This window comes from Equus quagga, chromosome 10 (genome assembly GCF_021613505.1).
Source record: "Equus quagga isolate Etosha38 chromosome 10, UCLA_HA_Equagga_1.0, whole genome shotgun sequence".
Classification (NCBI taxonomy): Eukaryota; Metazoa; Chordata; class Mammalia; order Perissodactyla; family Equidae; genus Equus; species Equus quagga.
In genome coordinates this window covers 83,222,939-83,248,035 of record NC_060276.1, presented here as the reverse complement: position 1 = coordinate 83,248,035, position 25,097 = coordinate 83,222,939, and the positions used below count along the sequence as shown (strand labels likewise).

General features: G+C 48.3%; 1 protein-coding gene across 2 annotated transcripts; it reads right to left on the bottom strand.

Moving 5' to 3' along the window:
* Nucleotides 1-1,389: 1,389 nt before the first annotated feature.
* GPKOW (G-patch domain and KOW motifs) lies at nt 1,390-23,642 on the bottom strand. Of its 2 annotated transcripts, none has more exons than XM_046673973.1 (11): nt 22,730-23,642; nt 7,659-7,813; nt 7,435-7,559; nt 5,427-5,536; nt 4,227-4,440; nt 3,718-3,850; nt 2,941-3,067; nt 2,619-2,742; nt 2,456-2,525; nt 1,832-1,917; nt 1,390-1,737 (listed from the first exon to the last, which is right to left on the bottom strand). In XM_046673973.1, exons 1-11 carry the CDS (start codon nt 23,023-23,025, stop codon nt 1,603-1,605), a joined length of 1,575 nt encoding a protein of 524 aa, XP_046529929.1. In that variant the 5' UTR covers nt 23,026-23,642; the 3' UTR covers nt 1,390-1,602. The 2 variants fall into 2 exon arrangements, with proteins under 2 accessions (XP_046529929.1, XP_046529931.1); XM_046673975.1 differs by lacking the exon at nt 22,730-23,642 and adding an exon at nt 8,586-8,872.
* Between the last annotated feature and the right edge of the window lie 1,455 nt (nt 23,643-25,097).

Below are 25,097 nucleotides of genomic sequence, written 5' to 3'. Positions count from 1 at the left end.
CAAAGGAAACTGACTACCGGACACGCCAGATTGGGAACCTCTAGAACTCCCAACCTCTCCCCGCAAGATTCAAAACACAACCCAGCCCGGCATTTTGGGGGCAGCGTGTGCAATCACAACAATGACTCATGAACCAGAGGAACTGGGGCTGGGGGGTTATTCTCTGCTGTCTGCCTTAACAAGCCTGTTTAGCTAATCTTGAAAACAGATGAGTTCTGGAATTAATTAGGGATGATAAAAAAAGTCTGTGGAAGTGTACTTCATGTTGGGGTTACTATATTGGAAGATTTTCTGACCATTCCTTACCTTACTGGGCATATGACCACTGATCTGGCCAACTCGTTTTTCTGGACCTGCTCATTTTGGCTCAAGACAGCAGCTTACCTTCATTATCCTGCTCCAGGGGTAAGGGTTTAAATTTGCCATCCCTGTGCCATGTTCTGACGCACCAGGAGTTTGTATCAGTGGCCTAGATCCAGCTCAAATATCACCCATTACATCAACAACTTAGTGATTGGGGATGGTTTAGAAACAATTGTGCCTAAAGCTCTGACTTCTCTCATTGATTTTGTATCTCAGGCCATTAAACAGGAAAAAGTTTGAGGATTCTCTGACAATAACCTTTTTTTCAATGCTTTTTGGTGAGGAAGATTGGCCCTGACCTAACATCAGTTGCCAATCTTCCTCTTTTTTTTTTCCCTCCCCAAAGCCCCAGTACATAGTTGTATATCCTAGTTGTGAGTCCTTCTAGTTCTTCTACATGGGACGCTGCCACAGCATGGCTTGATGAGCCGTGTGTAGGTCCACATCACGGAGCCAAACTGGCCAACCCCAAGCTGCCAAAGCGGAGTGCATGAACTTAACCATTATGCCACGGGGCCGGCCCCAACAATTAACTTTTTTGAGACTCCAGTTACCTGGAGCAACCAGGAATTTTCCACCTGAGACAGACAAAACTTTTTTACCTTCAAGCCAGTTTGGGGACTAAAACGGGAGTCCGAAAATTAACTGACTCCTCTGGAAAGTAGTGCTAACACATCCCATCTGTGGGCAGAAGCCTCCCTTCCTCTTGACTCCTGTCACTGGCTCAAGTGCCTCTGAGTGTCTGCTTGGGACCAAGAGTAAAAGCAGAGCCACTGCCAGGATTCCTGCTCAGGAAGTTGTCCAGCGATGTGGCGTTCCAGACTCCACAGTATCCGCTCAGGGGCCAGATATCATAGCTTCTGCATTCCGATGGTGAGCTCCTGAGCAAATGGATCCTTTAACTTGTCTGGCAGCCCAAGCAGGGTGGTTGGGCTGACAAATGGAATGGTTCCCACCTCCGTCAGCACAGCTCCCACCTCTACTCACAGCTCGGCACACCATTTATGATCTCTTCATTTTACTAAGTATTTGAAACAGGTTTTATTAGACACTAACTTCTGGTAAATACAGGGTTTGTTTCTAGCCTCCCTTCTGGTCCATCCAGCTTGTGCCCTGTCCCTGTCCCAGGGCTGTACCGCAAGTGGAAAGCGCAACAATGACCTCCCACCTTCACGAAGGCAAGCTTTTCACACTGTACAGAACTGGGAACAGCCTGGGGGACAAGAGAGGGTCCAGGAGTCAGTCTTCCTCTGAGTCACTGGGGCCCACGTACTGGCAGACAGCATCATAGTGAAGCTCCACCAGCCGATTCTCTCTCCGCAGCTGCACGAGAGCCCGGCTCCGCTCTCCATCTCGGCCCAGCAGACGGCCCACCTAGAGCAGAGGCGGGTAGAGTCAGCAAGGCCAATCCAGACCCCAGGATATCCTCTACATGCTCCCACCCTCCATTCCCAGGTCTGTGACTCACCCTTCCAGCCTGTGGCCCCAGCACCACCATCACCCGGTTGCCTTCGACCTTGGGGACCAGGGTTTCCAGCATGTCTTCCCTCAGGCCTGCAGACGAGGGGAGGGGAGTAAGGCCTGCAGCAAGGGCCAGCCCAGCCAGGGTCCTGTCAGAAGGGCCGTTCCTGTATTCCCTGGAGCCACTCTGCACCCTACTGACAGCTGGGATTCCCACCACGCCCATTTCACAGACGACGAAACCTAAGGAGCAGTTCCTAGCACTAACCGTTATAAAGGGAGCACTTACGTATGATGACGACGGGTGGTGGTGAGAACAGACACCGTTTATTGTGGGCATGTCGTAAGCCCTGCCCTGCACTGGGAACTCAATACACATTCTACAAGGCACCAGTCACAAGAGTGAGAAATTGGTCCTTTCCATGCTAATTTGCAGATGGGGAAAGAGGGGCTCAGAAAATCACCATCACAGAAGTGTCTAATGTTCTGTTAGAGGATGCTGGGCCTTGCAAAAAACCTTAACTCTGCCCAAACTTCCAGCCTTTTTCCTGGGCCAGACTCTTGGCCTAAGACAGCCTTCTCGATTAGCCTCCAGGATGGTAACGACCCAGCGGCCATCCTTCAGACTCACCTTCCAAGACCTGGCCTTCATCTGTCCGACACACACAGGTACTTGGGCTCAGAACATCTTCAATTGTCATCTGGGGAGAGGGTCAGGGGACATGAGAATGTTAGAGAGCTAAGGGGGCCCAGCCCCTGGGGGAGGAAGGGGCCCCAGGCTGCAGGGTTCCCACCTTGGTGTTGTAATACTGGCCACCCTTGTGCAGCTTGTCCACAAACCGCACACGCAGGTCCCTGTGCAACCAGTGCTGACTCCTGGGGGCTGCCTTCTCACTCTTGGCTGCAGGCCCATCCTGTCTGTGGAAAGCCGGCCAACACTGGGCTTAGTTGGACGCATGTTCTGGCCACCCCACCTTTGCCGATGCTGTAAAACCTACCCATAATGCCATTCCTAGTTCCTTCTATGCACCTGCCTTGCCCTAGAAGCCTTCTCTGACTGCTGGAGCCTCCCCACACCCCGCCCTCTTCCCCCATCCCACATGCCCAGGGTCCCACCGGTCTGGAAGGTGTTTCCGCTTCCTCTCTGAGTCCTCCTGCCGGATGTGGAGGTCCTGATCCCGGAGGGCCTTCCACGATGAGGCTGTTCCGTTCTGTTGCCCTGGGGAACTTCTGTTCCTCTGGCCTATTCAAGAGGTGTGGGGAGAACCAGGAAAGAGCCTCAGTGTCTCACTGTCTTTCCTTCCAGGCCACACCTCAGCCTCAGGCCACCTCCCATCTGCCAGAATGCCCCCTTTCACCATCACACTCTGCCTGGGCTATTAGAACACTCTCCTCTTCCTCTCAATCATCTTGGCCTCCTTCAGGAAGCCTTCCCCAAACACCCAGCCCGCGCTGACAGTGCTTACCTGAGTGCCTCGTGTGGGCGAGAGTCCCAGAGAGCTCAGTCGGCACCCCTCTCCCATCTGCCAAACTGCCCCATCCTATCGACATGCCTAGAATGCCTTCCTCCCAGTCATGCCCCAGTCCTGGCTGTTCTCACTCCCTAGCGAAAGAGAGGTTCATTGCCCCAAAGAGACAGACCTCCTAAGGGTAGGAATTAGTTTCTGTACCTGTCTCTTCCCCCTCAGAAAGAGGCTAAAGACCCAGGGTTACAAGAGCAACCTTTCTTCAAATGGAATAAGCCACTTACGTTCACTCTGACCTCCTGACCTCTAACCGAAGTCACACTTGCCAGGCACATCTAACCCCCCGTCCCCTCCCACCATGAGACAGGCCTTATCACCAGCAGGAATGCTTCTCCAACTCCCCCAGCTAGGTAAGAGGCTCACTCACTGAGCTCCATGGAGTTCTTGTCAAACTCCTGCTGGGAGACAGGCTGCAGGTAGTACTCGCTGAGAGTCACCACGCGGCTCCCCACGGCCAGACGAACCATGGCCCGTACGTTGTCAGGATCAAGGCCTTCTACCTAAAGTGTTAGAGGAAGAAGTCAGGCAAGGGTTGAGTGGACTCCAACCACAGCCCTAAGACCAAGCTGTCCACCCTTACCTCCACTGGCCTGGTCCCTGTGTCTCCACCACCAGACTGTGGGGCATGGAGCTATTTTAAGCAATTAATCATCAGGGACTTGTGGCATATGGCATTCTCTTCCTTTTATTTGGAAACAGGCTCAGAAAGGCCCAGCAAGCGGTCCTGAGTCACCTAATGAGGCAACAGGCCAGGCAGGCCTGAAGGACAAGGACTTCTAGCCTGTCTACCCCAAACCCAACTGTTCCTCCCTCTGACCCACACATCAATGTTCCCTGCTGCCTGTCTTGGGCTGAAGGCACATCTTGGTCCCTTACCTTCCCATAGAGGCCTCGGTGAGGGCCAGAACGAACCACCACAGCTCCTCCAGGCACCAGTCCTTGGGGCTGGTCTTCCTTATCCTTCTCTTGCTCCTCATCTGGCCTGGGCAGGCGGTGGGAGCCAGCGGGGGCCAGAGCCTGGACCTCAGTCAGGTTGGCGCCCAGTCCTAACCCCTTGGGCCTCAGGGAGTTGACACGGGGCTTCACCACTCTGCAGGGAGCACAGACTACGGGCTTGTTGTGGGGGGATACGACTGTCTTGAATGCCCCATTCCCCCACGAGCACCAACCCAAATCCCACCCTGGCAATATGTTCAAGAATCTCCTTCCTGAGCTCGTATTAGGACTGTTTTTGACCTACAGAAATGGCAATTTCGTTTGGTTCAACCTAATAACATGCTGTACATACCACCCATTACATGGTATCTACAGTGTAACCAAATACACTAATATTTCTACAGGGGAAATCATACAAATATTCACACCAAGCAGGAGAAGCAGACTATAAAACACTCAATGTCAATTCAGGTCATGTTTGGCTGCCAAAGGGTTTATGAAGAAAATGTCTGTTAGGGCCGGCCCCACGGCCGGGTGGTTAAGTTCGCGGGCTCTGCTCCGGTGGCCTAGGGTTTCTCTGGTTCGGATCCTGGGCACGGACATGGCACTGCTCATCAAGCCATGCTGAGGCGGTGTCCCACATAACACAACCAGAGGCACTCACAACTAGAATACACAACTATGTACTGGGGGTCTTTGGGGAGAATAATAAAAAAAAAAAAAGAAATAAGTTTGGTTTTCAGAATTCTTTGGAGTTGAGAACTGCAGAGAAGGGACTGTAAAGCCGTGTGATGATAGCAAATGTTTAGTCTGTGCTTATTTGGGGCCAGGGGCAACTGTGAGTACTTTATGTGTATAATTTCACCTAATTCTCACAACAGACGTGGAGAGTCCATACTGTTATTTTTCAGATGAGGAAGCTGATGCCCAGAGAGGCAATCTTTACAATTTTAAATGGGATCCTGTCATGGAGTTTCACAGCACAAACAGGAGGCTGAAAGAGCAGCGGAAGGGGCTACTGAATTACGTATGCTAGTAACGTGCCCTCTCCCTGGCTGGACGGCTCTGGGTGAGCGGGAACCGTGGGGGTCTTGTTCACTGCCCCGTCTGCTGTTCCCTTGCCCCTACCCCAGAACTCACTGATTGAAGGTGCGGCCGATGCCCTCACCAGGTTTCCAGCCCATGCCCCGCAGCAGGGCCAGCCCATAGGCCTCCACAGGGACTGCCTCGTAATCAGCCTCCTCTGGCACCTATGGGTTCAGGCAGAGGAAGGACGGTCAGGCTTGGCTTATGGTGGGCCCTCTGAAGTGCCCTTGTTATCACCCGCTGGGTGACCTCGATGCCTCATTTCCAGTTAGCTCAAGGGTGAGTTTTGATTTCCTCTCACCATCCCTCACTTTTTTCCTCCATGTTCAGTCCTTCAACAAATATTTATAAAGCACCTATTCTGTGCCAGGTACTGGTCTAGGCACCGGGGATAAAGCAGTGGACAAAAAAGACAAACACTCCTGCCCTTGTGGGGCTTACTTTCTCGGCGTGCTGACACATGATAAAAACACAATACATCAAGTGGTGGTGAGTTACATGAAGAAAAATCAAGTAGGTTAAGGGGATGCAGAGGGAGGAAGAAGAGAGTGTCACTGAGTTGGTATCTGAGCAGAGACCAGGAGATGACAGAGGGAGCCATGAGGATATGAGAAGGAAGAGTGTTCCACGCAGAGAAACAGAGCAAAGGCCCTAAAGGAGGACGAAATCTGGCATGTGTGAAGAGACAGAAACAGCAATATGGAGGCAGAGAGGGCTGGTAAGAGGTTATCAGGAGAGCTGGGCAGAAGCCACAAGAGCATAGTAGCCATGAGCCAGACGAGCGAGGAAGTAACTGCAATAGTCCAGACGAGAGATGTGGGTGGCCCAGACCAGAGTGGTAGTGCTGGTGGTGATGGTGACAAGTGGTCAGATTCTGGATGCATTTTGAAAAGGGTGATGAGAAGATTTTGCTGACAGACTGTATATGAGGTATGAAATAAAGAGGGGAGTTAAGGGTGACTCTAAGGTTTTTAGGCTGAGTGAGGGGAAGGATGGATGGAACTGCGATCAGTTGAGATGTGGAAGGCTGTGAGAGGAGGGAAGCTTAAAGAAATGAGGCCAAAGCTGGAACAGGATGGAGAGTGAAGTACAAGTCTTTGTTTTTCTTTAAGATAAAAGAAACAAGAGGACATCTGAAGGCTAATGAAAGCAATTCAGTCAAAAGGGATGGTAATCTGGGGCTGCAGGAGACCTAGGCTCCAAAGAAGCATTGCAAAAAAATTGTGAATGATGAGGTGAAAAGTGGGGTCCATGGGTATGAAAGACAGCCTTGGTTACTTCTGTAGACACGCCCCTCACCTCTCCTGTTATCACCTCCCATCATCACTCCCTCAATTTTTTATATTCGCTCCAGACACACCACAAGTTGTCTCCCTGGCAGACACACACCACACTGATTTCCTGTCACCCTGCCATTGTTTGGGTCGTTGTTGCCATTAGGAGTACTCACCCTGCTCTTCCCTGTCTCACTAAACCCTACCTGTCCTTCCAGGCCTCACTCCTACCACTCTTGTCTGAGTCTCCACCATCTCTAGCCTGGATTACTGGTCTCCTTGCTTCCACCTCTGCTTACTAGTCTGTCCTGCTCACAGCAGCCAGAGACATCCTGTCAAATCATAGACTTGTCTCTTCTCCACTCAGAGCCCTCCCACGGCTTTCATCTCATTCAGAGTAAAAGCCAAAATCCCCACCATGGCCCACAATGCCCCGCCTGGTTTAGCCCCCGGACTTCTGACTTCCTCCACTCCTCCTCCTCACTCATTCCACTCCAGCTACACTGGTCTCCTTGGTGTTCCTCAAACGCTCTAGGCAGAGTCTACCCTCAGGGTCTTTACATTTCCTATTTCCTTTACTCCTCATCTCATTCAGATAATCCCAGAATCCAAGTACTTCTTCACACCTGAGTATTTGGATTCATTTGTTAATGCTTCCAAAAAGGATGGAAGGAGGAGGGGACAGGCAGCAGGCGGCTAGTACACACAGACATTCCCTGCTGTGCGCAGGGAGGCAAGCCTGGCAGACGGGCATAGAGGCTGGGGCAGGAGCGGGTTAGGGGACTCACCGTCTCAGCCCAGGGTTCGCTGTCTGCCCCTTCCCCGCTAGGGGTGCATCCTTTCTGGATCATGGGGATAGCAAGCGTGGGGTCCACACCCGCATTTTCTCTCTCCTCCAGAGACTTCTTGGATTCTAAGGAAGAATGGGAGGAAGCAATGAGGTCTCACCCTATCCTTCCATTTTCCTCCCCTTCTTCCTTCACTGGGGCGAGGCAAAGGGGGGATCACTCACCCTCAATGAGCTCCTTCACAGCCTGGGACAGCATCCCATCCGCCAAGGCCTCAGTATCTGTGGATGGCCCAGGGGCCTGTGTCAGTGGCTGCCTGCGATGGCCATTCTGGATTAAAGGGATGACGAGCTCCTTGGGGGCTTCTGAGGGCTTCACACTGACATGGACACAGAGGGGTGAAGGTGGGAAAGTAGCACTGTCAGTGAGTTCTGAGCCACATCCCTTCATTCAGAGAAAACACAAGAGCCAAACTCACTCCCAGCCCCATGGACCACACCCTCTGTTCTCCTGTCTGGCTCTCCCCTTATGTCTCTGATTATGGTTTCCTTAGATTCTCTTCCCCATCTCCAAGTCTTAAATGTCAGTGCCTTTGAGGAACCAGTCCTCAGTCCTTGACCTTCTGTTCATCCCAAGACCCACTTTCACGGTTTCCACAATGACCCACAAATCACCATGTTCAGCCCAGACTCCCCAGCTCCAGGCTCCACACCAGCCTCCTGGATGGTTGATTCTCTTCTGGAAGTGCTTCCTTCAGACTCTCCTTTCCGAATTAAACTGATGATGGACTCCCCCAACCTGAATCTGCTACTCCGTCCGGTTCCCCATATCGGAGAAGCATCAACGCTTCAGTTGAGACACTGGGTCCTGTCATTTGCCCCTCCTTTCCTTCGGTCAAAACGCACACATCTCAGGGTCCCCAAGTCCTAAGGACACTCCCTCTCAGGAATACACTCTCTCAATCCCCACGGGCATCAGGCCCAATTTCCCCACCTCTCCTACAAACTCTCGCCTCCTCGCCTCCACGAATTTCCTCAGGCTCTGCTTCAGGCTTTTCAGGCCACTGTCACCAACACAGTCAACTCAGATTCCACCCTCCCGCTTACACCCACCGCACTAATTTCCAAAGGATGAAAGACCCGGCGCTTCACCTCTGCAGCTCCCTCCCTTCCACAGTCTTCAAGAAATCTTTCTCCTCCGGAGGTGCACCTGCGCCATCTCCTGGGTCCGCCAGCCGTCTCCGGGCGGATGTGCGACTGAAGACGAATGAAATTGGGGCAGTGGAGGCTCCCGCCGGCCGCAAAACTCCTTCTTCGGCATCCGCCATCTTGCCCCTTTTCCCACGCCCGCGCGCTGCTTGCTGGGAAGTTTAGTTTGGGCTCAGTTTGCTGCGGGGGGATGTGGACGACGAGCACTAGAACTACCTTTCCCATAAAAGACTGCGACATCGGCAGGCGAAGGCGGGTAAGTGGCCGTAGGACGTAATTGTCGCTTTTTCTTACTTCGTAGGAGTGCGTCGCGCCAAGCATACAGGGAAATGTAGTTCTTCAGGGAGGTAGGCGTGGTAGAAGGTGGATTAATTCTTGCCAGGTATTCGTTCCTTTGTGTAGGAGTTTGACAGGTATTTATTGATAGCTTACTGTGTACACCTTACTGTGCCCTACTGGTGTGGGAAGTGTAAGTAAAATAAATCATTAAGAAAAAAATCTGTGAGTGCCAGTTGTGTACAATAATAAATAATAGACATATAAATGGTGCCTACCAATGCCAGATGTAACACTCGACAAGCTCTGGATTCAAATATTTTTTTTCTTTTAAAGATTGGCACCTGAGCTAACATCTATTGCCAATCATCCTTTTTTTTAAAGATTGCCCCTGACCTAACATCTGTTGCCACACTTCTGCCATTTCTTCTTCTTCTTCTCCCCAGAGCCCCCCAGTACATAGTTGTATATTCTAGTTGTGAGTGTCTCTGGTCGTGCTATGTGGGACCTCACCTCAGCGTTGCCTGATAAGCAGTGCCATGTCTGCGCCCAGGATCCTAACCAGTGAAACCCTGGGCCACTGAAGCAGAGCGTGTGAACTTAACCACTCAGCCAGGGGCCGGCCCGCAGATGTTAATAAAATAGACCTCCTCCTCTCTAGGGGCTCGTAGTTCAGTGGGGAACAATGACACTTAAACCGATATTTTTAAAAAAATAGTTCCCACTAACATTAAATATGTTATGAGAGCCAGACAGATTCCTCTTGTGTAGGACCTTAAGAGTTTGTAAAGCTGGGCATGGTGGCACGTGCCAGTCATCCCCACTACTCGGGAGTTTGTAAAGTAGAAGACTAATACTTAAATAGTCACAAGAAAGAATACTACAAATCTGCCAAAAATTTATCCCAAGGAAATCTTTGAAGATGTGCAAAAAGATTTTTATACGAGATTCATCATGGTATTATTTATAGTAGGAAAAGCTTGAAGACGACTTGAATGAACAACAGAAGGGAGTAGGGTAAATGAATTATAGCACATGCCTCGGATGGAACTAGCCTTTAAATGTGAAGCCATAAATATAATTAAATGAAATGGGGACATAGTCACAATGTTTAGAAAGTAGAGTAGTATGGTGGGTCAGAGGATGGTCTTGAAAACAGGAAGCCCAATATTTGATCAATCTCATGGCCATGTTTCCAGGCTTAGAAGCCCTCGGCATCCTGGGATGGGCCCTGGAATCTCAAAGGTGAAGCCACTGTCGTTTTCAATATACAACAACAAAAACAAAAATATTTAAATATTTATTTTGAAATAAATTTAGACTTAAAGAAATGTTGCAAAGATAGTACTGAGATTTCCTGTATATCCTTTATCCTGATCCCCCTAAACATTTTATATAACAATAGTGTAATTATCAAAATCAGAAAATGAACATTGGTGCAATACTATTAACTAAACTATAGACCATTTTCTGTTCCAGGATTACACATTACATATAATCGTAATGCCTCCTTAGTCTCCTCCAGTCTGTGACAGTTCCTCAGTCTTTCCTTGTCTTTCGTGACCTTAACACTTTTGTAAAGTACAGTTCAGTTATTTTGTAGATGTCCCTCAGTGTGGGCTTATCTGATGATCTCTCACGATTGGACTGAGGTTATGGGTTTTTGGCAAGAATGCCACAGAGGTGATGTGCTCTTCTCATCACATCATATCAGGGGGTTCATGACGTTATATCTTATTACTAATGATGTGAACATTGCCTGGGAGGCAAACTGTCCATGGCTGAAGTGATATCCACTTCCTGAAGCAGCCACCTGAGGCAGTGTGCACAATACAGGCTTACACAGGCGGGGGCCAGAGGTCTCTGAGAGAGTCTTGCCTTCTCAGCTGGTTCACACCTGGTCTCTGACTCCCTCCTGACACATACCTCAGAGATCATGCCAAGCTAACCTGATTCTGATGGAAAACTTTGTGGTGAAAATGCAATGGGAGAAAAGACACTTTCTTATCGTAATGTGTTATTTATTGAGGTCACATTGGTTTATAATATTGTGTAAATTTCAGGTGTACATCATTATATTTTGACTTCCGTATAGACTGCATCATGTTCACCACCAATAGTCCAGCTTTTATCTGTCACCACACATACGGGCCCCTTTACCCCTTTTGCTCTCCCCCCACCCCCTTCCCCTCTGGTAACCACCAATTTGCTCTCCTTATCTATGTGTATGTTTATCATCCACATATGAGTGAAATCACACCATATTTGTCTTTCTTTGACTTATTTTGCTTAGTATAACATCCTCAAGGTCCATCCATGTTGTTGCAAATGGCACTATTTCATCTTTTTTGTGGCTGAGAGGTATTCCAGTGTATATATATATATATATATATATATATATATATATATACCACATCTTTCACTATTCATCTGTTGATGGGCACTTTGGTTGCTTCCACATCTTGGCTATTGTGAATAATGCTGCAATGAACATACGGGTGCATCTATCTTTACACATTCACGTTTTCATGTTCTTTGGATAAATACCCAGCAGTGGAATAGCTGGATCATATGGTAGTTCTATTTTTAATTTTTTGAGGAATCTCCATACTGTTTTCCATAGTGGCTGCACCAGTTTGCATTCCCACCAGCAGTGTATTGGGGTTCCCTTTTCTCCACATCCTCTCCAACACTTCTTATTTCTTGTCTTTTTAGTAATAGCCATTCTGATGGGTGTGGAAACCATAAAACTCCCAGAAGAAAACATAGGCAGTACGTGCTTTGACATCGGTCTTAGCAGTATGTTTTTCAATATCATGTCTCTTCAGGCAAGGGAAACAAAAGAAAAAATAAACAAATGGGCTACATCAAACTAAAAAGCTTCTGCACAGCAAAGGAAACCATCAACAAAGTGAAAAGACAACCCACCAACTGGGAGAAAATATTTGCAAATCATATATCTGACAAGGGATTAATTTCCAAAATATATAAAGAACTCATACAACTCAACAACAACAAAAATGAACAACCTGATCAAAACATGAGCAGAGGATATCAACAGACATTTTTCCAAAGAAGATATACAGATGGCCAATGGGCACATGAAAAGATGTTCAACATCACTAATTATTAGGGAAATGCAAATCAAGACACTTTTTTCCCTGTCTTTCCTTCATCCTAAAAACAAAATCAGGAATTTTTCTATTTATAAACATTGAGAAAAGTATTTTCTTGCCATGCAGTTAAGGACGACTGTACGCAAGTTTTGCAAATTCAACCATTTATTCTTTTGTTCATTCAATAAACATTAATTGAGCACTTACTTTGTTACAGGCCCTGCCTCCAAGGTACTCATATGGGATGATGGGAAAATCAATGATTACAAATGTTGTTAAGAGCTAGCCCTGACAGCCTAGTGGTTAAAGTTCAGCGCTCACTGCTTTGGTGGCCCGGGTTTGCTTCCTGGTTGTGGAACCACACCACCCATCTGTCAGTTGCCATGCTGTGGTGGCAGCTCACATAGAAGAACTAGAATGACTTACAACTAGGATATACACTCATGTACTGGGGCTTTGGAGAGAAAAAAAAGAGACGAAGATTCGCAACAGATGTTAGCTCAGGGCGAATCTTTCCCTGCAAAACAACAACCAAAAGCCTCAAAAAAACAAGTGCAGTTAAGCCTGCAGACACACAGGGCTGTGGGGAGGGGAGGTGGAGAAGACAGAAGGGGTGTATACACTACTACTTCCAAGAGGGGCTGAAGATTGAAAAAGCATTCTGGAGGACGGCAGGAAGTGAAGCTGGAGTAATGTGCAGGGGCTAGGTTAGGTCATGGATGGCAGGGAATTCAAAGCTTAGGGCTTTCTGCTAGAGGTGATGAGGGAGTCATGAGAAGATTATGTGACATGACAAAATTTGTGTTTTAAAAACAATAACAGGGGCTGGCCCCGTAGCCGAGTGGTTAAGTTCGTGCGTTCTGCTGCAGGTGGCCCAGTGTTTCGTTGGTTCGAATCCTGGGCGCGGACATGGCACTGCTCATCAGACCACACTGTGGCAGCGTCCCACATGCCACAACTAGAAAGACCCATAACGAAGAATATACAACTATGTTCCAGCGGGCTTTGGGGAGAAAAAAGGAAAAAAATACAATCTTTAAAAACAATAACATAGGGGCTGGCCCAATGTCACAGCAGTTAAGTTCGTGCGCTCTGCTTCAGCAGCCCAGGGTTCACTGATTTGGATCTCGGGTGCAGACCTATGCACTGCTCATTAAGCCATGTGTGGCAGGTGTCCCACATATGAAAAACAGAGGAAGGGGCTGGCCTGGTGGCACAGCGGTGAAGTTTGCATTTTCTGCTTCTTGGCGGCCCTGGGTTCACCAGTTTGGATCCCAGGTGCAGACATGGCACTGCTTGGCAAGCCATGCTGTGGCAGGCGTCCCACATATAAAGTAGAGGAAGATGGGCACGGATGTTAGCTCAGGGCCAGTCTTCCTCAGCAAAAAGAGGAGGATTGGCAGTAGTTAGGTCAGGGCTAATCTTTCTCAAAAAAAAAAAATAGAGGAAGATGGGCACAGATGTTACCTTAGGGCCAATCTTCCTCAAAAAAGAAAAGAAAGAAAGAAAGATATAGGGTAGGGGCTGGCCCGGTGGTGCAGTGGTTAAGTTCGCACGTTCTGCTTCGGTGGCCCAGGGTTTGCCGGTTCGGATCCCAGGTGCAGACATGGCACTGCTTGGCAAGCCATGCTGTGGCAGGCATCCCACATATAAAGTAGAGGAAGATGGGCATGGATGTTAGCTCAGGGCCAGTCTTCCTCAGCAAAAAGAGGAGGATTGGCAGCAGTTAGCTCGGGCTAATCTTCCTCAAGAATAAAAAAATTTTAAAAAAAGAGTTCCAGCAGTTCAATAACTTTAAAAGGCAAGCAACTCCTGACTGAAAAATGGGCAATGGACATGATTAGGCGAGTCACAAAATGGGAAATACAAATATCTATTAAGCATATGTAAAGATTCTCAACCTCACTAATAATCAAAGCAATGCAAATAAATGAATAATGAAACGCTGTTCCTCATTTAACTCATTGGTAAAGACCAAAAGTAAAAACAGCAAACACTTCAATGTTAGGTCCTCTATGCCAATCGCCCATCTAAGCACTCATTTAGTCCTGGAAAGGACTCTGAGAAAGGAACTATTTTTAAATCCATTTTACAGATGAGGGAACTGTGGCCCAGAGAGGCTAACTCAGTTGGCCAAGATCTCAAACAGTAAGTACTATGAATGACGTCCAGAGTCACTAATGATGGAAGAAAATGGAAACCTTCATACACTGCTGATAGGGGCACCAATTGATTCAACATTTATCAGAGGCAGTATAATACCATGTATACCTTCTCTGACCCAATGACTCCACTTCTAAGAATGGAAATGAAAGAAAGAATGGAAAATTTGGGCAGAATCTTTTTTCAAGAATGTTTAGTCTCGGTTTTTTTTTTCAATTTAAAAAAATACTGGAGGGGCCGGCCCGGTGGCCGAGTGGTTAAGTTCGTGCGCTCCGCTTCAGGGGCCTAGGGTTTCACCGGTTCGGATCCTGGGCGCCGACATGGCACTGCTCAACAGGCCACGCTGAGATGGCGTCCCACATGCCACAACTAGAAGGACCCGCAACTAAGAATGTGCAACTATGTACTGGGGGGCTTTGGGGAGAAAAAGGAACAAAATAAATCTTAAAAAAAAAAATACTGGAGACAATCTAAATGCCCACTTATAGGTCCTGGCTCCCACCCAACTCAACTCTCTCCCCTCCCCTCCCCTCCACTTCCTTTCCACCCTGACTTATACAGTTGTTAATATTGATAAAGTAAACTTTTACGTATTATGTGTGCCAATTCATCAAACTGCATGCTGATGAATAAATGTATGTTATACTTTGATTAAAAAGGTTTAAAAATTCCTCATGGCTTGGTATGAAACAATCGCTACGATGTTTTGTTAAGTGGAAAAAACAATTGAGGAGTGAGCGGGGGACTTCTGGGGTATTAGTCACATTCTCTTATTTAACGTGGTGAGAGTTCCACAGATATTAATTTTACAATTTGTCAAACTGTTCATGTATGTTATATGCATGTTCTTCTCTATTAGGTATATTTCACCATTTAAAAAAATAGAGAAACACCTACAGAATGGGAGCATGAGGAGCTTGGTGGGCCTTATCCTCAACAAGGTAACCATAACTGGTGAAAATTCCTTAAAAAAACCACCATTTAAAGTCTCTGGGAATTGCATAAGGGCATACAGCAAATGGAGAAACATTTATTCAAGAAGATCTACTAAATCACTGTAAGAACACCAAGAGCCCGACACTTGAGCTGTGATTTGCTCCCTCCCTGCACCCCAGCTCAGTGTGACAGAACCTCAACTCCAGGAGGGTGTGGCCAAGAACATGGGGCTCCCTCCCCCACAGGCTCCCAGTCTAAGGCAGTGGTTTCTCCTCAGGAGGGGCAGGCCCCCAGCATTTCTCATCTCCTCCAGCCCTGTGTTACAGAAGCTCTATTCTGGGAAAGCATGACTGAGAGGTCTGGGGTTCCCTTCCACCACCCAGATCCTATTCATAGGGTGGAAGCTCTACCCCCAGTGTGGCAGACCAAGAATACTGGGCCCCGATTGCCCTCTCCACAGCTTACTGGTAAGGTGGGGGTTCCACACTAGGAAAGACAAGCAGATAATACCAAGGGATGTAACCTCCCCAGTACTCTGCTTATAGAGACAGGTGTCACTCTAGTATAACATACATTCACTCATAAGCATATAGTTTGATGAACTGTCACAGATAATACATAAAAAGCTTACTTTATCAATATTAACAACTGTATAAGTTAGAGACAGAGAGAGAGAGAAGTGGGCCTCTGTCTCCACCCCCAGCTCTTAATCAGGACAGCAAAGAACAGAGAATTCAGCAGCTCTCCCGAAGGGGATTGACTTTATTTGGAACAGAAAATCAAGAAGTTAAAGTCTAAGGGCATTGTGAGCAATTAAGGGGAGGCCGGTATCTCTATGATAGCAACACGTGAAATAGGGCAAGAAACAGCTAAGAACAGCCCTTCTGGGGTAAGAGCAAGCCACAGACTGCCCTCAAAGAATACCCTTCCAAGGGGCCTGACTTTAATTTGATAGGACTATGGAACAAATTATGCCCCAGAGCATTGTCAAAAATTAGTGGAGATTAACAGCTGGGTGTGATATCAATACAGGCAGACCAGCCAGAAGTTTAACCAGGAGATCAGGGAAAGAAACAAAGAGAGCCTGGATAAAAGCAAGGTCATCCCAGGGTGACTTCTCACGCCCAAGGCTGAAACACTCTGAAGAGGGACATCAGATGAAAATAGATTTGACTTAGTCCAGTCAAGTCACTAAACAAATAGACAAGCAAATGATAACAAAAATGGGAAGATCAGTATCCAGAATTGCTACATTATCTAAAATGTCCAATTTTCAACAAAAAATTATGAGACATGCAAAGAAATAAGAAAGCGTGACTTATCCATGCTGTGGAGGGTGGGGAGCAGGACACAGAAACTGCCTGTTAGAGGGCGTAAATGTCAGACCAACAGATAAAGACTTCAAAGCAGCTATTGTAAGTTTGTTCAAAGAAGTAAAAGAAATCATGTATAAAGACTTAAGGGAAGGTATGATGATAATCTCATCAAATAGAGAATATCAATAAAGAAGTAAAATCACAGAAAAGGACCAAATGGAAGTCCTGGGATTGAAAAGTACAACAGCCAAAAAAACACCAGAGAGGCTAACAGTAGATTTGAGCTGGCAGAAGAAATAACCAGCGAACTAGAGGAGAGATCAATACAGATTATGCAATCTGAAGAAGAGATAGTAAAAGGAATCAGGAAAAATGAACAGAGCATCAGAGAAATATGGGACATCATTAGGTGGGCCAACATATGAGTAACAGGAGTAACAGAAGAAGTGGAGACAGAGAGAGGAGCAGAAGAAATACTCAAAGAAGTAACAGCCAAAAATGTTCTAAATTTGATGAAAAACTTTACGCATCCAAGAAGCTTAAAGAACTTCAAGTAAGATAAATGAAAACAGATCCACACCCAGATACATCATAGTCAATATGTTGAAATCCAAAATCTTGCAGGAACAAAGAGAAAAATGACTCATCACATACGAGGTAACGCAATAAGATTACGAGCTGACATCTCATCAGTAACAATGGAGTCCAGAAGACAGCTAAGATCACACTTAATGGTGAAAGACTGAATACTTCCCACCAAAGATCAGGAACAAAATAAAAATGTCTATTCTTGTCACTTCTATTCAACACTGTACTTGAAATTCTAGCCAGGGAAATTAGTCAAGAAAAAGAAATAAAAAGCATCCAGATTGGAAAGGAAGAAGTAAAAACTGGAGAAATTGACAAGCTGATCCTAAAGTTCTTATGGAAACTCAAGGGATCCAGAATAGCCAAAACAATTTTGACAAAATACAGCAAAGTTGGAGGACTCACAGTTCCCAATATCAAAACTTACTACAAAGCTACAGTAATCAAGACAGTGTGGTGACTGGCATAATGAGATATATATATATCATTCTCATTCTCTCTCTCTCGATATATATATAGATAGATATCTCTATATATCTGTCAATGAACTGAATTAAGACTCCACCATAAAGCCTTAGATTTCTGGTGAATTGATGAATTGATTTTCAACAAAGGTGCCAAGAAAATTCAATGGGGAAAGAATAGTCTTTTCGACAAGTGGTGCCGGGACAACCAGATATCTGCATACGAAAGAATGAAGTTGGACCCCTTCCTCACACTGTACACAAAAATTAACTCAAAATGGATCATAGGTCTAAAGTAAGAGCTAAAACTATAAAACTCTTAGAACACATAGGAACAAATCTTTGTGATCTTAGTTAGGCAATGGTTTGTTTAGATAAGATATCAGAAGCAAAAACGACAAAAGAAAAAACAGATAAATTGAACTTCATTAAAATTAAAACTTTTGTGCTTCAAAGGCACTAGCAAGAAAGTGAAGAGACAACCAACAGAATGGGAGAAAATATTTACAATTATATATACGATAAGGGACTTGTATCGAGAATATATAAAGAACATGCAATTCAATAATAAAAACACAAATAACACAACTTTAAAAATCTGTAAACAGGGGGCTGGCCCCATGGCTGAGTGGTTAAGTTCACGTGCTCTGCTTCAGCAGCCTGGGGTTTTGCTGGTTCAGATCCTGGGCATGGACATGGCACCACTCGTCAGGCCATGCTGAGGCGGCGTCCCACATGGCACAACCAGAAGGACCTACAACTAGAATATACAACTATGTACTGGGGGGCTTTGGGGAGAAGAAGAAGAAGAAAGGGGAAGGGGAAGTGGAAGGGGAAGGAGAAGAAGGAGAAAAGAAGATTGGCAACAGATGTTAGCTCAGGTGCCAATCTTTAAAAAAAAATCTGTAAAGAATCAGAACATACATTTCTCCAAAGAACATATACAAATGGCCAAAAAGCACATGAAAAGATGCTTAAAATCTGTATTAGTTTCCCACTGCTGCTATAACAAATTACCACAAATTTATTGGTTTAAAAAAAAATCCCAAATTTATTATCTCACAGTTCTGTAGGGCAGAAACATCAAGGTGTCAGCAGAGCTGCGTTCCCTTTGGAGGCCCTAAGGGAGAATCCTTTTCCTTGCCTTTTCCAGCTTCTAGAGACTGCGTGCATTCCTTGACTTGTGGCCCCTTCCTCCGTCTTCAAAGCCAGCAGTGCAGCATCTTCAAATCTCTTACTCTCACCCATGCTTCTGTCACCACATTTCCTTCTCTGACTCTCCTGTGCTCCTTTTCACTCTTAAAGACTCCTTTGATTATGTTACTCCCCCATAATCCAGGATAATCTCTCCATCTCGAGATCTTTAATTTAATCACATGTGCAAAGTGTCTGTTGCCATATAAGATAACATATTCATAGGTTCTGAGGATTAGAAGGTAGACATCTTGGGAGGCCCATTATTCTACCTATCAAAATACAGTTATCTATTAGGGAAATGCAAATCAAAACCACAATGAGATACAATTTCACACCCACTAGGAGGGCTATAATAAAAAAGATGGACAATAACAACTGTTGGAGAGGATGTGGAGAAATTAGAAGCCTCAGACATTGCTGGTGAGATTGTAAAACTGTGCAATGGCTTTGGAATACAGTTTGACAGTTCCTCAAACTACAAAACTTAGAGTTACCATGCCACCCAACAATTCTATTCCTATGTATGTACCCAAGAGAAATGAAAACATACAATCACTCAAAAATTTGTCCACAGATGTTCATAGCAGCATTATTCACAATAGCCAAAAAGTGGAAACAACCCTAATGTCCATCTACTGATGAACAGATAAATAAATATGGTATATTCATATAATGAAATATTAATTGGTAGTAATAAGGAATGAGGTATTGGCACATGCTACAACATAGAACCTTGAAAACATTAGGCTTGGTGAAGGAAGCCAGTCACAAAAGACCACATATTGTATCACTCCATTTTTAGGAAATAAGCAAATTTATAGAAACAAAGTATATTGGTAGTTGCCTAGGGCTGGAGGGGTGGAGTTGGGGAACAGGGAGTGACTGCCAAAAGTTATGAGGCTTCTTTCAGGGAGATAAAAATATTCTAAATGTACATTGGGGTGATGATTGTGATTAAAATAATAAGTTTCCACATATTGAGGCACATGGGGAAGCCATTCTGGTTTAAATCTGATTAGGCCTAAAGCTTGTTTTTCCCAGAGCAGCCTGACTTAGGGCCCACCAAACATGCATTGTACATCTGCTTCCAACACTTTCCCAAAGCAAAGAAGGCACTCTTTAAAGACAGGGGTGTGATGTCCCCCTTTCTCTGACGCCAATACCAGTATTTCTTTGAAGATAAGCTTTTCTTCCCAGAGAACCAAGGTCAAGCTGACCTGCTGTGTACGTGCTAAACTGCAGCAAAACATCTCCTTGTGACTTTGGGGAAAGAATTGTATCCCTGTCATGCTTGATGTATGTTCTTCGTTCTGAAATGGTATATAACCACGCTGTGAACCTTGCTTCTCCGGAGTGCTTTCTTCCCTGGGGAAGATAACACTTCTGGGCTAGTCCTCAGCATTGGCTCAATAGCTATCACTCTGTCTTTCTAATCTATAGATTGGTTATTGATTATTTGTGTTGACAACTGCATAACCCTGTGAATATACTGAAAACAATTGAAGCATATCCTTTAAATGAGTGAATTGCGTCATATGTAAATTAGATACATTGTCTCAATTTAGTTGTTAAAAGGTTGCACTACATTCTCCGTGATCGTGTGTATTTCAAACAAATCATGTTTCTACAAATTTTCAAGGTCAGAAAGAGGAGGTAGTCTAAGGGAAATATAGACTACGTGGTTGTGACTCTTTTGTTCTGATTCTTAAAATAAACATATATTACTTTTATATTTGAATAGCTAAGCTTTTCACAAAGAGATTAAATAACATACAAATGGTCAGAAAGCCGGTAGTAAAAGAGTCACATTTGACCCAGGCTACCTGGCGCCAGAGACTGGGGTCTTACCCAATTCTCGATATTCACTCAGGACTTGTGCTAGATTCTCAGCCTGGCCCTGCCCCCTGCTCTCCTGCAGCTTCCACCCTCCTCGCCACCCTCTCCCCCAATCCCTGCCTCCAAGGTTCATTAAGTCTCCAGCCCCATAGACTGTTCAAGCTCCACGAAAGTACCCAAGGTTTTTCACACCTTACTGTATTTGCCATGCTAGGAACTCTGCGTGGGATCTACAAGGGATCTTCACTTTATCTCCAAGACGTTATCATCCTTAGAGTCCAGCACGCTAATAGCGGCGGAATGGAAAAGGCTAAAAAGCAGTTAGCGACTCTCCATAGAAACTATAAGGGCCCAGTCCCCTAAATTAACATTCTAGCTTCATCTCCCTGAAGTCACATCCGGGCCTTGACACTATTACTGTAAATATCTAGGCAGTGCTCCCTCAAGTCATAATCCAGGCTCCAGCCACACGAATAACTGTCCTGAATGGCCTTCTTAACTAATAAGCCTGGGCCCGGCTATTGGAATAATCCTCCAGACCTTGCTACCTCCCTCCCTCTAATAACACGCAGACCTCCACCCTCAAATGGCACCCTTAGGCCCACCCTGGAGGGTGCTACTCCTGGATTCTGCTCCTGAACATTCCCGGCCCAGCCCTCTAATCAGCCTGGAAACCTCAACCCATTCCTGCCATTTCAGCCCCGCCCCCGGTGCGCAGATAGGCTCCACCCCCTTGACTAGCATTCCAGACCCGCCTCTCAGCTAAGCGCCCGCCCCCAGCCCTCTCCAGGCCCCGCCTCTTCAGAAATGCCATTCGAAGCCTTAGTTGCAACTAATCTTGCAACATTCACCGACTGCAATAACCCTGCCGCTGTCACCTCCTAGAGGAATATCCTAGGCTAACCCAAGGCCCCCCCCCCCCGATTATCCCCCGCGCCCCCCCCCCCCCCCGCCCGCCCCCCCCCCCCCCCCCCGGCCCCACCCAGCACAGTAACTAACAACCTCGGGCCTGCCGCTTGGAACCCGGCTCCATTCCGACCCCGCCCCCCGAAAGGCCCCGCCCCCATCACGCACCCTCCTTGGGGCGCAGGCGCAATGTGGCGCCGGCCCTGCGCACCAGCGCCGCCACGTCGGCCGCAGCTCGGGCCGCCAGGGGGCGCGCGTCCAGCCGGGCCAGGAGCTGCCGGGCACTGGAGCCCGCGGGCGGGGGAAGGCCGCGGCCTGCGCGGGTGGAAAGAACAGGTCAGCGCCCACCCCGAGCCTCGGAGAGCCCCCGCGCTCCCCGACGTCAGACACCTGGAATGCCCCTCAAGATCCCCAGACACCCCCTGACCACGCCCTTGATAGTGCCAGAGGTCACCGACTGGCCCTCTCATCTCCCGCGACCCCCGACCACGGCGAATGTGCCTGTGGACCCCGCCTGCCCCCACGATATCCCTGGAGAGAGCTCTGTGACCGCAGTATTCCTGAACACCTCAAACACCCTGTGGATCTATCTCTCTGGAGGTCTCCGACTGCCCCCTCGTAACCCCAGATTCCAAACTCCCCCCCACAATATCGAGAGGAACCCCGATTCCCCCACATGTCCCGACAGAACACGGTCTGCGCCCCGGTTCCCCCTCCAGATAGCCTAGGCCACCCTGGTGGCCCACATAACCTCGGATTGCCCCTCCACAGATCCCCAGAGGCCCCCGCCTAGCCCCCCACAATTCGCCACGGACCCTGAGTGCCCAGGTGTCCCCAGGGCCCCCGGGCACACCCCTCCGGCACATCTCCCGGGAGACTCCTGAGAGCCCCGGGATCTGGTGCGCGGCCCCGCGGCGCGGGGGCCGGTGCAGGTGCGGGACCTCGAGCCCAGCCGTGGTCGCTGGGCCCCTGCCCGCTGCCGCCGCTGCTTGGGCGCCAAGGCGGCTTTGTTTACTACCTGTCGGAAGGAAAAGGTGAGCAGCAGACAGGCGGGGCGAGGGGGGCAGGGGATGCGCGCGCTCCCCCCACCCGTACCTCCTCTGCTCCCCCTGGGCTCCGTGGCGCTCCCCGCGCGCGGCTCCATGCCCCGGAGTCCGTCGGGTGGACGCGCGGCCTGCGGCGACGCGTTCTGAGCGCCGGGGCGCACTCAGCTGGCGGCCCGCCCGGGCCTGGACGCGGCTGAGGCCGGCCGGTCCCGTGCCTGGCGCCCGACCCGCGCGGTGACCTACCTGGCGGCCGGCAAGGAGGCCTGGCCATGCGGGCCATGCGAGCGCTGGGCCTCGCTCTGCCTCGGGCGCCGCCTCCCTCCTCCGGGGACCCTGGCTGCGCTTCTCTTGCCACCCAGGGAATGTAGGGACTCCGCGCGTGAGAAGGGGAGGTCGAGGCCCAGAGAAGCTAAGGGCTCCGTTTGAGCTCTGACAACTAAACACGCGGAGGCGGAACTGGAGCCCAAGTCTAGCAGGGAATTCTGCAGCCTCCAACAGAGCTTTGCACGTAGTAGGCGCTCAGTAAACGTGCAGTCCATGTTGGCCTAAGCCGGTCCCTACTGGGGAACCGGAGGAGTCTGGTGGGCTGGGGAGGGGGACGCCCTTGGAGCCTTGGGGGCCATGGGAGGGTTTGGGGCCCTGAGCATGATGGGACTGGGGGACTCCAGGAGCAGGGAAGGGCAGGTCCCCTGGAGAGCGAGGCGGCTTTGAAGGCACCCGGGTGGGAGGGGACGCCAGCCAAGAAGAGGAGAGAAATGAGGCCCCTCCTAGGTTTGAAAAGGGCGGGGTTCTGGGGACACAGGCCGCGAGCGGGGAGCCCTTGGACACAGTGCTGCTGTCGTGGAAGGAGGAGTGGGGAGCAGCGAGAGATGGCCTGTGACCACCACTTGGTGGAGGAAGAGACTGAGGGCTGGAGGGGCTCAGACGCCTGCCCGGGCCCGGTAGCCAGCCAACAGCAGCGCCGGTCCCAGGCAGCTCACTCCCAACGCTCACTTGGCCCGGGACTGTTTCACTGTGGCTGTCGGTGCACTGTGTCCTGCCGTCCATTCTGGCTGGCTGGGCAACCTCTCTCGGCCACCTCTCAGGGTCCCGGTGTTGTCGTAGGTGGAAGGGGCTGAATGGTCCCTGCTTTCGTTCCTCCTGCGACCCCCTGCCTCTCCCACCTCTCACCTGACCTTGTCTGAAGGGGAAACACATTAGACCTCTTTCACTGCTCTGCCCTGTTCTTGTGGCAACCACATGAGGCTGTCACAGCTCCCATCTTATGCTCACTATTTTTCCCATCTCCCTGCCTTTGCCATGCTGTTCCGTTTGTTTGGGAATCCCTTCCCAGCCTTTTGTGTGCCTAGAAGTTGACTGCATGTTATCAAGGCCCAGTTCAAAGGCTCCAGCCCTCCATTCTTCTATTTCTGAAAAGGAAGATCACATGTTCATATGCAGAAGATGGATGATTGACTGTGTAGAATTATAAACCAAAGTGCTTCTGTTTTGGAGGAAGAGTCTGGGCTGATTACATTTCCTGAGTCTTTCCAAGAGTACTGGATTGAGGCGAATAACCGAGACTGAATGCTAGGCTCCCATGTTCTCTCCTCCACTGAGAAACCCTCTCACTCTTTCCTCCATAGCCCAGTCCACTCAGAGTCCCCCTGGGGACTTCCCCAATTCTCCAGGGCAGTGCTGGTCACTGGAGTCACTGGCGTCTCTGAGCCTCTGTCTGCCTGAACTGGGATCTGCTCTGTCCCTTTTGGCCATCCCTGGGAGTCAGGCTGCTGTCTGAGCTCCCAGGGGTCCGCAGCAGAAGATGGCCACACCTGCCCACTTCTTCAGAGAAGCCAGGATGCTTTTGTATTATGCCATGTAAACTTCTTACCTATGACTTGTGGAATGAGAAATAAGCCAACACAAGGCACAATTGTTATCCCAGTTTTACAGAGTGGGAGATGGAGGCCCAGAGAGGTTAAGTAACTTTCTCAAGGTTGCAACAGCCAGGAAGCGGTGGAGCTAGGATTTGCACCAGGCTGTCCTGGCTTCAGGGACTGCATTCAGGTGCCACACTATCCTACCTCTCATGCTGCACGTAGGCTCTCTGTCTGGCTGCCCACATCTGTCCCAACCTGCGTCTGGGGCTGGGTGGGGGAAAGTGGAGACTCTCTATACTACAGTTTTCCTCCATTGGATTCTCATTCATTCGTGCATTCCACAGACATTCTCTAACACATGCTCAGAGCCCGGCCCTATGCAGGCGCAGCTGGCTTCATGGAGCTGCAACGGCCCTGGGTTCTGCTATTGGCAAGCACCCTGTTTGGAGGGAAAGGCTCTACTGGATGCTGACACAGACATTGACAACACAGTGTGGTCAGGGCTGGGACCTGTCTGCCTTGTAGATTTGTGTGGAAATATATTTGTCAAAGTAGGAGGGCACATCATATATTATTTGACAGTTACCTTGATTTGTTACTTTTAGACATTTATCCTTATAATATGTGAGCCTCCATTTGTATTCTCACCCCTGGCCTCACAAATGTTATGGGTGGGTCTGATCAACCTCAAAAATAGAGAGGGAAGACATAGATTTCACAATATTATGACATACTACAAAGATTTAGTAATA

Excerpts from the sequence above, each read along its gene's own strand:
- GPKOW (XM_046673973.1), bottom strand. The coding sequence starts at position 23,025 with ATGGACTGCACGTTTACTGAGCGCCTACTACGTGCAAAGCTCTGTTGG. Across the intron at positions 2,743-2,940 it reads CGGAAACACCTTCCAGACCG|ACAGGATGGGCCTGCAGCCA; the intron begins GTGGGACCCTGG and ends GGCTTTCCACAG. Across the intron at positions 1,918-2,455 it reads TGAAGGCCAGGTCTTGGAAG|GCCTGAGGGAAGACATGCTG; the intron begins GTGAGTCTGAAG and ends CCTCGTCTGCAG.